This window comes from Quercus lobata, chromosome 6, assembly GCF_001633185.2.
Source record: "Quercus lobata isolate SW786 chromosome 6, ValleyOak3.0 Primary Assembly, whole genome shotgun sequence".
NCBI lineage: Eukaryota > Viridiplantae > Streptophyta > Magnoliopsida > Fagales > Fagaceae > Quercus > Quercus lobata.
Window position 1 is genome coordinate 49,968,997 of NC_044909.1, and position 13,891 is coordinate 49,982,887.

Here is a 13,891-nt window from a genome sequence, read left to right on the forward strand (position 1 = left end):
AAGAAGAAAAAAATTAAAAACAGAGAAGTCTTTTGAAGTTACTGATTAGCTGGACTGCATTGAATCTTGGTGCTACTTTGATAAAAATAAAAAATAAAAAAATAAAATATAAAAAAAATCTAACCGATAAGGTAGGTGAAATAAGACATAACGAAATAAGTAGAGTAGATTCAGAACCAAAGTGGAGAATCAGTTGAATTTCAAGGACATATGGATAGGAATGATTTCATGTTATAAAATTATTATGTCTGTTCTCAGTTAAGACTTATGAGTTAGAACTTAGAAATGCAATAGTAGTCTGTTGGGTTATGTTTTCTATGAATGATTTTTTTAAAGATTGTAGAAAATGAAGAAATTCACAAACAAAATGTTTTCAGTTATAACTTCTTATTTGGAGAAAAGTTTAAAGTTTTGCTTCCCTTTAACTGAAAACACATTATTAAATAGACCGAAGTCAGGGTGGACCAAATTAGATTGAATAGACTGAATAAGACCAATGTGGACCGAATAGAACCGAATAGGACCAACCTGGACTGAATGGACCAAATAGAACCAAACTGGACCGAATAAAACCAAAGTGGACCAAATAGAACTGAATGAACCGAATTGGATCGAAGTGGATTGAATAGGACCGAATAAGACCAAAGTGGGCCGAATATATATAGTTAAAGTTCAGAGAAAATCCAATTATATTTTAATTGAATTCTCAATTTTGCGCCATGTGTCCCATTTGATTTTTAATTTTGTGCCAAATGAATTAGAGTTTAAATTCGGTCCAAAGCTAGCGTAAAAGATTTCTTTTACGCCAACCAATAAAAATATGCCACGTCATTATTTGACTTATTCTTGTGTTTCATCTCTCTCCTCTCACGGACCCACTCATCTTCTTCTTTAGATTTTCTCTCTCTCCATTCCCTCTGTTAACTCTTTCTTCTCACCTTTTTTTTTTTTTCCTTTTCCATACCATCAAATCCATTGCTTTCCTTCTCTTGTGTACTCATCTTCCTTACACTAATCCATGCATCAACACAGTGGCAATGGGCATTAAATTTGAAAGTTTCAGACATAAACAAGTTGAAGGAAAAGAAAAGTAACACCAAAACTTATTATGGCCGAAGCTTGCATTTTGGCTGATATTCACTAAAACACACCGAAATAGCCGAAACACACCGTAATGGGCCGAAATTTGTTCAGGAATTTGTTCTAATGGGTTTTGTTTGTCAGAATGGGTTTTGTTTGGTTATTGCTATGAATGTGTCAGAGGAGCTACTCTACATTCTAATTCTTTGCTTGTTTGTTTGTTTGTTTGGGTTCACAGTCTTAGAAATTAGAATAGAGTATGCCTATTTGGTAGTTTCAGAGTACCAATGTGAGTGACTGTGATACTCTGAACATTTCTTTTTTTGGCTTTTATTTATTTATTTATTTATTTATAATATTACTGATTGTGTTTTTGATGGATGATTTTTAGCTCTTCATGTTAAGTTTAGAATTGATCTTGAATGAATTCAAATGGCTCTGAATTTATAAATGAGATATTTCATGATTAATTTTTGTGGGTTTTGTTTGGTGCTAAATCTAGGTTTTTTGGGAGCTTAAATATTAAAAGCTTTTACTTTTTGAGGTTGATATGCTTGTTTTCTAGCTCTCTTTTTACTTTCAGATTTAATGCCCACTGCCACTGTGTTGATGCATGGATCAGTGTGGGGAAGAGCAATAGATTTGATGCTATGGAAAAAAAAAAAAAAAAGGACACGAGAAGAGAGAGTTACAAAGGGAACGAAGAGAGAAAGAAAATCCAAAGAAGAAGATAAGAATTGTGAAATAAGCCAAATAACGTGGCATGTTTTAATTGGCTGGCGTAAAAGCAGTGTTTTACACCAGCTTCGAATCGAATTTAAACTCAATGAATTATTAAGTATAAAAATCGAAGAGTCCAAATCCAATTAGATTCCAAATTGAATTTCAATTGGAGTCCAATTTCCCGCCACGCATTTATTTCTTTTAATTTTTGTGGCAAGAGAATTATTGGGTGAAAAAAACATAAAAGTTTAAATCCAATTAAATTCTAAATCATACCCACCAAAAAAAAAATTTCTAAATCATATATATATATATATATATATAATGAGAAACCATTACATATTTTAGAAATGTATAGTTTAAAAAAAGCATAAGCTAATACTATGTATAATTTGAATCTCTTCTAAAAAAAAATGTATAATTGTGATTGTTTTTTATTGTACTCGTGCATATGCATAGAACTACACACTAGTAAGAATAAAAGTGAACCGAGTAAGACCAATGTGAACCGAATAGGACCAATGTGGACCGATTAGGACCAACCTGGACAGAATAGAACAAAAGTGGACCAAATATGACCAAAGTGGACCGAATACACCAAGGTGGACTGAATAATACTGGTTTTTTTTTTTTTTTTTTTAAATATTAATCTTTAGACACTTTAGAGTATTCTTTTTTTTTTCCCCCTAAGACAAATTAAAAGTATAATCAAGTGGTTTGAATTTTGTTGCATTTTTTTTTACTTATGCTACTTCTTTTTTTTTTTCTTTTTTTACACATATATGTTATGTGCATGACTCCAGGGAAATATGTGAGATTTTTATTAATATGTAAATTAGACCATATAGTAAAATGTAAAAATTTAATCTATAGTCTATTTATTCAATATTTTGAAACCAAATGGGTTGAAAAAGAACCACTCAACTTTCTCAACAGTTTTCTATATTAAATTTTAGTTTTATAATATATTTTTTACAAATAAAATTTTTCTATCAACGTAATTTTATGAATTTCACAACTTTCATATGACAAAATATTTTGACGACACTTCTAAAATGCTTAAATATGCAAAAGGTGCCCTAGAAAATTAGAGAGGAAAAGTTCATATATTGGCTTTGAATGGACGATACAGCTTCCCCAGATACAATCAAATCTATCAAGAGAACTTAAGAAAATAACTCTTACACTGTACAAACTTCTGAGCAGATTCCCCCCCAAAGATTCAACTCTGTTAACATTTTCCCCTAATCCAAGAATACAGCCAAGTTCACCCATCCTGAGACAATTATGTGGCCCTAGACCTGCAAGGGACAAGCCCATTGAAGGTTCTAAAATAACAGTTGCAACATAACGCTAGTATTTTTAATCATATATTGACAATATTGCCTGTTCTTGCATTTAATGTAAAGAGATATCACCAAAAAAAAAAAAAAAGAGTTGTAATAAAGGGGTGAAGGGTAAGGTCATGGATTGAAAAAATATATATATATATATGTGTGTGTGAGAGAGAGAGAGAGAGAGAGAGAGAGAGTAGCCTGAATAACCACAAGCCTGTCATTGCACATCTAACTGTTTAAGACTCACAAGTTGTGAGTCTCAACTTATTGACAAAGTAAGTGCATGGTATAAATAATGTAATGTGCGCACCTTAAACGAGCTTAATAGACCTGTCTCGCTCTTGGGCTCACAATATATTTATAATGTGGGTTTTGGATTTCCTACTTTGGGTGATTCTAACTTAGAGACCCAGCAATATTTCTTCAACCTCTAAACTCCTTTCCTGTCATTTTTTGTAGCTTACTAATACTCTCCTCTCAGACTTTCAACCACCCCTTTCCTTTCCTTCGCCTCATCTATTTATAGTCCAAAATTAGTGGGAAAATGATGATTACTCTCAAGGCTAGTGGGAATAGGGGTCCAATACTGTTATCACTAAATGGATGTTTCGTTGGGAGTATGGTGTGAATGGCATTGGAACTGGTTCCTACTTCAAGGAAAGGGTGATGTTTGACGGCGGAATTTGCCAAGGAGTCGCCGAGCATCCAGGATAGGGCCTTCCCGAGCACTCATGCGCATGGGAAATGGGACGTGCTGGGCAACTTCCCGGCCACGAACTGACAAGCACATATTTCAACGACCGACCCAACAGGTTTTGGGCCAAACATGATACTGTAGGATTTGCTCCCATGGCCCTAGTAGGCCTTTAGCCCAATTTTTGACTTGAGTGTCAGGAACCGCGGGACATACCATACAGCTTGGGTCTAAGGCCCAAATGGCTCTGGAGGCCCGGTGCCGTACATGTAACATTTGGCATCCAAACTGTTGAAACACAGAAACAAATCTCTGAATTACTACAATATCTCTCTCTCCCTTATAAATGTCATTATTTTTGTAGGAATATTTTTAAAAATAAAAAATAACGGTGAAACCTCATGTTCTCAATAAGCTTTTATTTTTATTTTTTAAAGTAAGATCATATGCACACAAGAAGTTTTAGAAGCATGAATCTGATTATAATAATTGTATATAATATATTAAACCCATTGTCTAAATTCATCCATGAGATATTAGAGAAAAATCAAAACTAAAAACATGTTGACCTGTTGAAAAAAAAAAGGGGAACTCCTGATTCTGATTTACAGAGCTCCATAAAATCTACCATAAAAAGAGGTTGGGTGGAAATGGGGGAAAATGATCTAGAATTACTGGTGGAATTTTTTTTTTTTTTTTTATTAATAGGTAAGAAAGTAATATTATTAATAGAAAAGAATAAAAGATAATTATCGGTGGAAATTTCATTTTAAATTGTAAAAGAAGAGGCTAAATTTTACACTAGGGCCTGGATCCATCTCATAGAAGATGCTAAGTGTGGACATTAATTTAACTTTCCCAACTGAGAAGAAGGCAATCTAAGTAAACCTGATCAAATTTACCAAACTGATCAAATTTAGGTTGCTGAAAGAACTAAGCAAACCTTACCTAACTGATCAAATTTAGTTAAAATGGATCTTTCTTTCATTTTTTGGGGGTGAGTTAGTGAGTTACACATGCACCTAATGGATTTTGAACCCACAACTTCACCCTCCACCTAATAGTACTTGTAAGGGGAGGAGGTGCCAATTGAGCTAGAGCTCATTGGCTTAGTTCAATTGAATCAGTGCCTGTTATGGTTCTTTCAAACCCAAAGATCATTGATTTCCTACCCCACACGAAAATGTTATGCCTCACACCAACAAGTCACCTGACCATCATCAGGGAGAGGTGACGCTTTTTAACAATTCCAGTACAGAAAGTATATTTACTTCTTAATTGCACAACGGTTTCTCAATCAACAACCAACTGAAGTTTCATCTAAAATTTTGGTTATTTCTTTCTATTTGATATTAAAATGTCATACTTGATGATCCACCCGAGGCCACAACTAACCCAATAACGGGGTGCAAACAGTTTCATCTGATCTGTCAATCGGCAGCAGGTAAGAAATTTCCCCATCCGAAAGATTCAGGTGAGTGGGGATTTGACTTCCACCTTGAACCCAATCGACCAGTAATCACCCCTATCCAATGTAGTACATTCAAAAGCAGAATCTAACTAAAATTAATTACTGTTTTGGTTCTTAAAGCATAGGTTTTAGTGCTCTTAATGCACAGCCCTTAAAAGTACATGCCATTGGAACCACTCATTTATTAGCACAAGAACCTACCAAAAAAAATATACAAAAGGAACATGAATTACCAAGTACTGAACGAGTTATTGGCCATTGGAACAGTTATGGCAGGTTTGGTGAAAAAATCAATCCAAACCTGCGATAGCTCAAACAAATGAATTAGTAAGGAACATGAATTGAGGCAAATGAAAAGAACTTTCATTCTCTCATACAGGAAATGTTCATGGTAGGTATTAAAGGAAACACTATTATATGTGTTAAATGGATATGTTCTCAATACAATAAGACTGGTAACAAGTTCAAGGAGTTCTCTGAGAAACAAACTAGGAACACACATGGGCAAATGCATCTACATGCAAGCCACAAGCACAAACTATCAAATAAGTGTAATGAAACATTCTTACAATCACCAAGGACGCTAATGTTTTTCTGAAGCCATTCCATTGATCATCTCCAGATCCATCTTGCAGTTCTCTCTCAAATCTTTAAGCGTAACATAGCTGGATTGCTGCCCAGAAAAAGAGGCTAATTTAACACAATTGAGATTAGGAAAAAAATAAATCAAATTAAATTTCATGACATGACATGAATAAAGGGTGATCTTGAGAATTAGCCTGATCATAAGGAGCCATTGATGCTAGCAATGAAGCATTGATTAGAATAGTTAACCACAAAGTGCAGTCAGATGTTAGGTGGCTATCACCAATGCCCTATGGCCAGCAAGTTGATTCAGGACTTCTTTAAACAGCCTGAATTCTCTAGATCTTATCCAAAATGGCAAGTGGATTTTGAAAAATATGACTCCCACTTAACACAAAACACACCTAAGTGGCTAAGTCATAGGAAACAAAAGTTGCACTCACAAGCTGGTTGCTTTCATTGACAAAGATATTCTCCATGTGAAGAAAGAGTGATTTCCACTGACCCGTGAGGTCAGGATCTAATTTTGTTACTTTGTTGAAGTTCCCTTGGCCATGAATGTCAACCTCCTTTCCCCTGCAACTATTTTGAACCAAAATGCTTGCTTCTTTCTGACTCTTCTTCAATACTAAATTAAAAAATGAAGCAATACCAATGAAGGAAAACAACATCACAATGAGAAAGAAAATTCCAAACCAGTAAACTATCAGATACCACCCACAAACTTACCAGCTATTCGACCCTTGATGTCCTGGTAATGGAGGTCTGACCACATATGAGCAGCTGATTACCAAATTGTAAAACAAACATCCCCATGTTAGAACAATATGTAGCATACAAAATGTTAAATTCCATAATCACATGCAATCAAGCACATGACAAAACATATTTACGTGTTACGAATCTTATGATTACCTTTCAAGCAAAATGAACAAGAGCAACCTTTGAGAACATCGGTACCAGCATTTAGATTAGCACAACCATCACCCTTAGCGCTTGTGCATCTTTCCAATTCATGGAACTTAGAACCATGTGACTTGGGCAATCTTGACCACTCAACAGACCCATAATTGCTTGAGGCCAATCTACCACCTTGTTGATCCTTCTCATTATCCTTGCAAACACGTGCGACCAATCCTTCACATACTGCATTACTTCCAGTAACACTGGAACTGAGTCTCACTTCCTCATCTTGACAGTTCCCTCCGACCCCGCAACAATTTTTCTTGGACAGTCCAGAGCAAGCAGGCGCCGAAATACTAGACACACAACTATCTCTCAATACATCACCAGTCTCCACAGCAACACTATGCCGTATCCTGTCGCCTTGAAACAAATCTGATGTCTCCTTACTCTTATCCAGTAAGTTCACAACAGTAGATGCAATATTCTCTAGTGAAGTACCAACCTCACTACAAGTGGGGGACAAATCCTTCTCCTTTTCATTACCATCTACTCCAAACTTGGCCTCACATTCCTCTTGGACTAAATTCTCTACTCCTAAGCACCCTTGCTTTGCAAACTTTGGATCCCCATCTCCACAACCCACATTTTTACCATACCCATCTCCATAATTAAGTCCTACATCACCTGAAACCGAAGAAAACGCCCTTTTCCTGTTGGTCACATCGGCTAAAGCCTGACGGGTTTTGCCAAACCCATCTGTGAAATTATCTCCACTCATCATGAAATTCACTTGCCGGTTACAGATCTTAAGCTCTATACATCTAAAAAAAATCGACAAGATAAAGACAACCCACAGCGGTCATGGTTAAATTTCATATCTAACTCTAGCAATGATATTAAACTTCACACACACACATAGAGAGAGATATTGAGTAGCACAGCATGAAAAAGCAAATACTGGGTGTGAGAGATAGTGCTTACTGACCTTGGGTTGAACTTGAAGGAGATCTGGAGATGTATGAGATTTGGAGAGGAAATGAAATCAGAGTGTGTGTTCGTTTTGAGTCAAATAAAGAAATTGTACTAAAATTTGGTTGAGGCGGGGAACCACTTGGTACTAAAATATGGTCCTCACTTCCGCGTTCCTAAGTTTGAAGTTTGAACTTTGTGAATGTCGTTTTTGGGAGGGAGAGCGGGGATTTGTAAATTTCATTCCTTTTAAATATATATATATATATATATATTGAAAATACTAAATTAAATCCAATTAAATACTAAATGAAATTTTAATTGGGATCTAATTTTGTTTTATGTATCATTTTAATTTTTTTTTAATTTTTACTAAAATATTTAATATTTATCAAAAGTTACAAAAATGTGGAGTCTAATTTTTCTTTTTAATAAATGCAATGGATTTGACATATTTATTGTTGTTTAAATTTTGTTAAGTGGATATTACAATTCTTACAATTTTAAAGCTTAAACATTTAAAATGTTTTATATTTTTAACTTTTAAACGTGTTTCTATGTTAATTAGCATAAAGGTAACTGCACCTTGAGACTCTCTGTTTCCTTCGAATTTTTGCTTTTTCTATTGGAATATATAAAAACTCTCAATCCCTCTCGAACTTTCTCTTTTTCTTCTATTGTAATGTAGTTGGATACTCAATAAAAGTGATATCTCTTGTTGAAAAATTTAGATACAAGTTGTTACCAATAAATTAAATTAAACCGAGTTTGATTAATTAACCAAATATGCTTAAAAATTCAATTCATGGCTAATCATTCACACATCCATATCCCAAATAAAAAACAAAGTTGTATATGAAATAATACAAGTGATATGGTTACGAAAGAAAACCCTAAACAGGGAAAACTCTATAGGGGATTTACCATTAACCTTTGAGGAAATAAATTCACTACATAAAATTGAAGTGTTTACAATAGACTTAAACCTAAGCCTACTCCTACCTTATAAAGTACTTACTAACATGAGTACATACATGCAACTTCAAGACCATGCAATCTTCTACCATGGACCTCTTATTTTTTATTTTTTATAAACTCTTCTACCGTGGTCTTTGTTCAACATGAACACTCTGCTTGCAAGTTGCAACTTCAAAAACCGTCTTGAATATTCTATACAAAAGCTTTGACTATGTTTTGGTTGCAACAACTTTACCTTGATCACCAAATCTTGAATATATACAAGATACTAAATTTATTCATGATTTGCCAACCTAAAATTATGAACTCAACATCCCTTATAACCCGTAAGAAAAAGAAATGCTGCCACACAAATTATAACTTAACAAAGTTCTGAAAAATGTTTAACCGTAACATTGCTTAAATAAACCCAAAAAAAAAAAAGCATTGGGATCGTGAGAAGTAAGAAAAGCTTTCAGACTAGAGCAAACGCTGGAGTCATCAACCACTTCAATATCCACTAGACCTCCATGCATCCACCTCAAAATTGTCCCAATGATACTAACAAAAACAACATCAGCCACCGTGCATGTTGCCCTACCTCCATACTCAGCCATCATTGACCACCACACCAGGACCCTCTACCAAATTCGTACCATGAAACAAACCCATTAATTCCGAGTCTTCCGACCATTGTGAGTGGTAGCCGAATGACTTTTGGCCTCCTAAAACCCCTCATGATCGTCACCTTGCGAGAGAAGTGGTTCAAGGTTAACTAGTGAGACAGAGATTTGCAGCAAATGAGAGAAAAAGTAGTCCATGGAGGTTGGGGTTTCTATTTAATTTGGTTCCTCCTCTTCTGCTATGTTGGTTTCTGTTCCAGTGTTTTAGTTGTTTTTAGTTTCCTAAAAAACTTCGAAATTTTTTTAATGAGTTTTGGATTGTGAGTGTTAGGGCTCATACTTTTATTGTCTAGTCAGAGGGTGTAACTGTGTAAGTATGGAAATTATATACAACATTCTTATTGAATTTAATCTATTCTTATTGAATTTAATCCTTTCTTAGCATGTGCAAATAACTTATAAAATACCACCATGCACCCTTAGTATAATGGTCACTCCACAAGTATAAGTACTTGTGAGGGGTAGGGGTAAGGGCCGGGTTCAAGTCTCCAAAAGAAAATTTCACACACATATACATTTAGATTAGGTTAAAGTAGAATTTCTATTTTTTAAAAAGATATATATATTTATATATATATAATTTATGTAAAAAAAAACTTATAAAAAAAATTATGTAAAAAAAAAAAAAAACAAAAATTTATGTAAAAATAATAATAAAAAAAATTTATGTAAAAAAACATAAACAAAAATTTACATAAACAAAATTTATGTAAAAAAAAAACAAAAAAAATTTATAAAAAAACAAAAAAAAAAAAAAAACAAAAAAATTATGTGAAAAATAAAAATAAAAAAATTTATGTAAAAAAAAACTTATAAAAAACAAAAATTTATGTAAAAAAAAAAAAAATTTATGTAAAAAAAAAAAAATTTATGTAAAAAAAAATTGTAAAAAAAAAAAAAAAAAAAAAAAAAACCTAATTTATGAAAAAAAAAAAAAATTACATAAACAAAAATTTATGTAAAAATAATAATAATTTATGTAAAAAAAATTATGTAAAAATTTTTTTTTTTACATAAACAAAAATTTATGTGAAAAAAATTATGTTAAAAAAAACAAAAAAAAATTATAAAAAAACGAAAATTTATTGTAAAAAAATTATGTAAAAAAAAAAAACCTAATTTATGTTAAAAAAATATTTAAAATTTTTATGTAAATTTTTTTTTTTTTACATAAACAAAAATTTACGTAAAAAAAACAAAAAAAATTTATGTAAAAAAATAAAATAAACAAAACATTATGTAAATTTTTTTTTTTTTTACATAAACAAAAATTTATCTAAAGAAAAAAAAAATTTATGTAAAAAAAAAATCTTATAAAATTTATGTATTTCTAAAAATACATACTTCCCTTATGCACATACTAATCTTAAAATATAATATCTCTTTCTATATGCATGTAACAATCAATTTTATTCTAATTTTCTTTCTCAAAAAAAAAAATGATTCTAATTTTTTACAACGAAATATATGAATGGTAATAATTATTACATTACAACATTTTTTATTGCCAAAAATAAAGATTACCATTCTCATCATAATCTTCATTCATTATACCAACATGTTCATAATGTTTAAGTTGTTTTTTGACAATATAAGGGGGCTCCACCGTCCCCCCCCCCCCCCCCCCCCCCCCAAACCCCATTCCAATCCCCATCCCCCTAGCTCTGTCCTAGATTATGAAATTAATACATGATGTATATGCCTACACAATTTAAAAGAATGTTGAGTTTAATTTTGATAGATCATATATGATTGAATTGAAATGTATTAATAAATAAATATTTAGTATTTTTTATCTATATTTTATTCTAAAATAGATATGTAGGGTCACGTTTTTTAGCCCAAGCCCAAGATGTATGACATTTTGGACCAGTGAACCCAATACAATAAATTTGTAGAGAGTGGGTCGAAGAGTTAGGCTTTAGTGCACGTATAACAGTTAATATGGTATTTGTCACAATCAAGCTGAGATGAACTGAGTTTATCAAGGAAGATTGGTCCTCGGCACAATCCAAGGAGCCTTCTCCATTTCGCATTGAGTGGTAGGGATTTCGCCCCACCTCATTTGCCTCCCTTTCCATCCTTTTTATACCCCCCTTTCCTCCTCTAACTTTTTAGATTCATTGCCTTGCTCCTTGTCCCATCTGCCCATCCCTAAAGTTGTTAGGAGTAGTTGTAAAGGCAAAGAGGCATGGCTATGTCAGGTACGGAGCACCATAATAATGGCAGCTTTCCCTTAGATATTTCCATTCTTCCCGTTGTCTTTTTCTGTCTTAATACTTACCCTATTCCGTGGAATGACCCGGAGTGTCACTACCAGTAGTAGGCTGCTCCCTTCGTCCTTGGCTACATCCATGGCCGAGGAGGGGTTCTTCCTTGGAATGGGTCCTTGGCCCAATGTAGATATTGACATGGGCTTCCCAGTCTTTTACCCCCCACAATAGCCCCTCGAGATTCTTCTTTTCTTCCCCATGGAAGGAAATGAGGATCTCGATGTGATGATTGCCCTTTCGTGCCCATTTTGCACTATTCCTGGTTGTGAGATATTCTTTTAGTTTATCCCAACCGCGTTCCTGCTGTTTCGGTACATGAGGCGCGCTTTCATTAAGGTTTTTTTACGAGGTGACGCAAATCCAACGGCTGAAGACTGCTTTGAAAATTGAGCGAGATCTATCTCACTTGTAATTCTTTCTTGGAGATTTAGGCGAATTGATTGCCACCAGGTTTGCCTCCTATATAAGACACATGGGGGGAGGTCGTTCTTCTTTATTCGCAGACCCTTGAGTTCTGCGGGAGTTTCAGGTTCTTAACTCTCCAAATGTTCCCAAGGGTCCCACCAAGGTAGTGATTGAGGTTTAGGGAGTGAAATGGTCAAGGATAAGGGTGAGGTTGTAGGAACCAAGCCCTCTTCAAAAGCCACGAGCGTCTTCGGGATTCAGAATGACACAGTTAAGGCAAGGGAGGCAAAGGCCAAAGATACTTCTCCCCTTCGACTGGACAAGAAAGAAGTCTCTTATCCTTCAGCCAAAATCCGAAGCAGGTGTAGGTCGCATCAGATTTTTAGTGCGACAAAATTTGGATTTCATCTGGCGCCGTGTGTCGCGTGTGTGCGGATTTGGATTTCTCATCGCCAGTACCATCCATACTTGCTTGATTGCTGCTAGAGCAATACTTGCTCGATTACTGCTAGAGCAAGTATGTGGATTTGGCGTTTCTGCTTCTTCTTCTCTCCCATCACCAATGCCATCCATACTTGCTCGATTGCTGCTGGAGCAAGATTGTGGATTTGGCGTCTCTACTTCTTCTTCTCTCCCATCACCGGTGCCATCCATACTTGCTCGAATTGTTGCTGGAGCAAGATTGTGGATCTATTGTTCCCGTGGACTGCTTTTTATAGTTAGCTTTTGAAATAGGCTTGTGTTAAGCCCTTTTATGTACACTGTACTTCTTCTTTATCTAATAAAAAGACGATTTTATTTCATTTTGTGTACCTTTCATTTTCTACAATAATTGTTTTATGAATGGGTGTGTTGGTATCTTTTCTTTCGAATAGTACTTAGAATTGATGTCGTTGATGGTAAAGTGTAGTCATCCTGAATTTATCAAAACTAACGGGTGCACCACCGCCAACTCTAAATAGGTTAACTATATAGGACTAATCAGAAAAATAACCGCGTGCTCTACATTGCGAATAGCGCAACCGTCGAAGGACGTGTAATTTAAAGTGAACAGTCCGAGGGGGTCATCGGATACTAAGGTTCTTTTCAACATTTACGATGATGTTTGTAGCGTTGGCTTCCCTTAAGTGTCTGGTCCGAGGACCGAGGCATGATTGAATTTAGTTTAAACACTTAGAAAGTTGTCAGCGTGTGTTAGTCTCTACAAAGCAAGAGGTCCGAGGACCATACAAGACCTTGGTTCTGCCTAACACTTAGATTCTTCTTTGAAGTAACTAGTTTCCCTATAAGTTTGAGTCCAAGGACCATGCAAAATCTTGATTCTGTCTAGTACTTAGATTCTTCCTTGAAGTAACTAGTTTCCCCATAGGTTTGAGTCCGAGGACCATGCAAGACCTTCGTTCTGTCTAGTGCTCAGGTTCTTCTTTGAAGTAACTAGTTTCCCCATAGGTTTGAGTCCGAGGACCATGCAAGACCTTGGTTTTGTCTAGTGCTTAGGTTCTTCTTTGAAGTAACTAATTTCACATAGGTTTGAGTCCGAGGACCATGCAAGACTTTGATTCTGTCTAGTACTTAAGTTCTTCTTTGAAGTAACTAGTTTCCCCATAGGTTTGAGTCCGAGGACCATGTAAGACCTTGGTTCTGTCTAGTACTTAGATTCTTCTTCGAAGTAACTAGTTTCCCCATAGGTTTGAGTCCAAGGATCATACAAGACCTTGGTTTTGTCTAGTACTTAGATTCTTCTTCGAAGTAACTAGTTTCCCCATAGGTTTGAGTCCGAGAATCATGCAAGACCTTGGTTCTGTCTA

General features: G+C 34.7%; 1 protein-coding gene across 3 annotated transcripts; it reads right to left on the bottom strand.

Moving 5' to 3' along the window:
• Positions 1-5,646: 5,646 nt before the first annotated feature.
• On the bottom strand, positions 5,647-7,979 carry LOC115995072. 3 transcript variants are annotated; one of them, XM_031119490.1, is made up of 5 exons: positions 7,782-7,979; positions 6,806-7,617; positions 6,620-6,673; positions 6,334-6,518; positions 5,647-5,978 (listed from the first exon to the last, which is right to left on the bottom strand). In XM_031119490.1, the coding sequence occupies exons 2-5, from the start codon at positions 7,575-7,577 to the stop codon at positions 5,889-5,891; spliced, it is 1,101 nt and encodes a 366-aa protein (XP_030975350.1). In that variant the 5' UTR covers positions 7,578-7,617; positions 7,782-7,979; the 3' UTR covers positions 5,647-5,888. The 3 variants fall into 3 exon arrangements, with proteins under 3 accessions (XP_030975350.1, XP_030975351.1, XP_030975352.1); XM_031119492.1 differs by having other exon boundaries at positions 5,887-5,978; positions 6,295-6,518; XM_031119491.1 differs by having other exon boundaries at positions 6,806-7,979.
• Between the last annotated feature and the right edge of the window lie 5,912 nt (positions 7,980-13,891).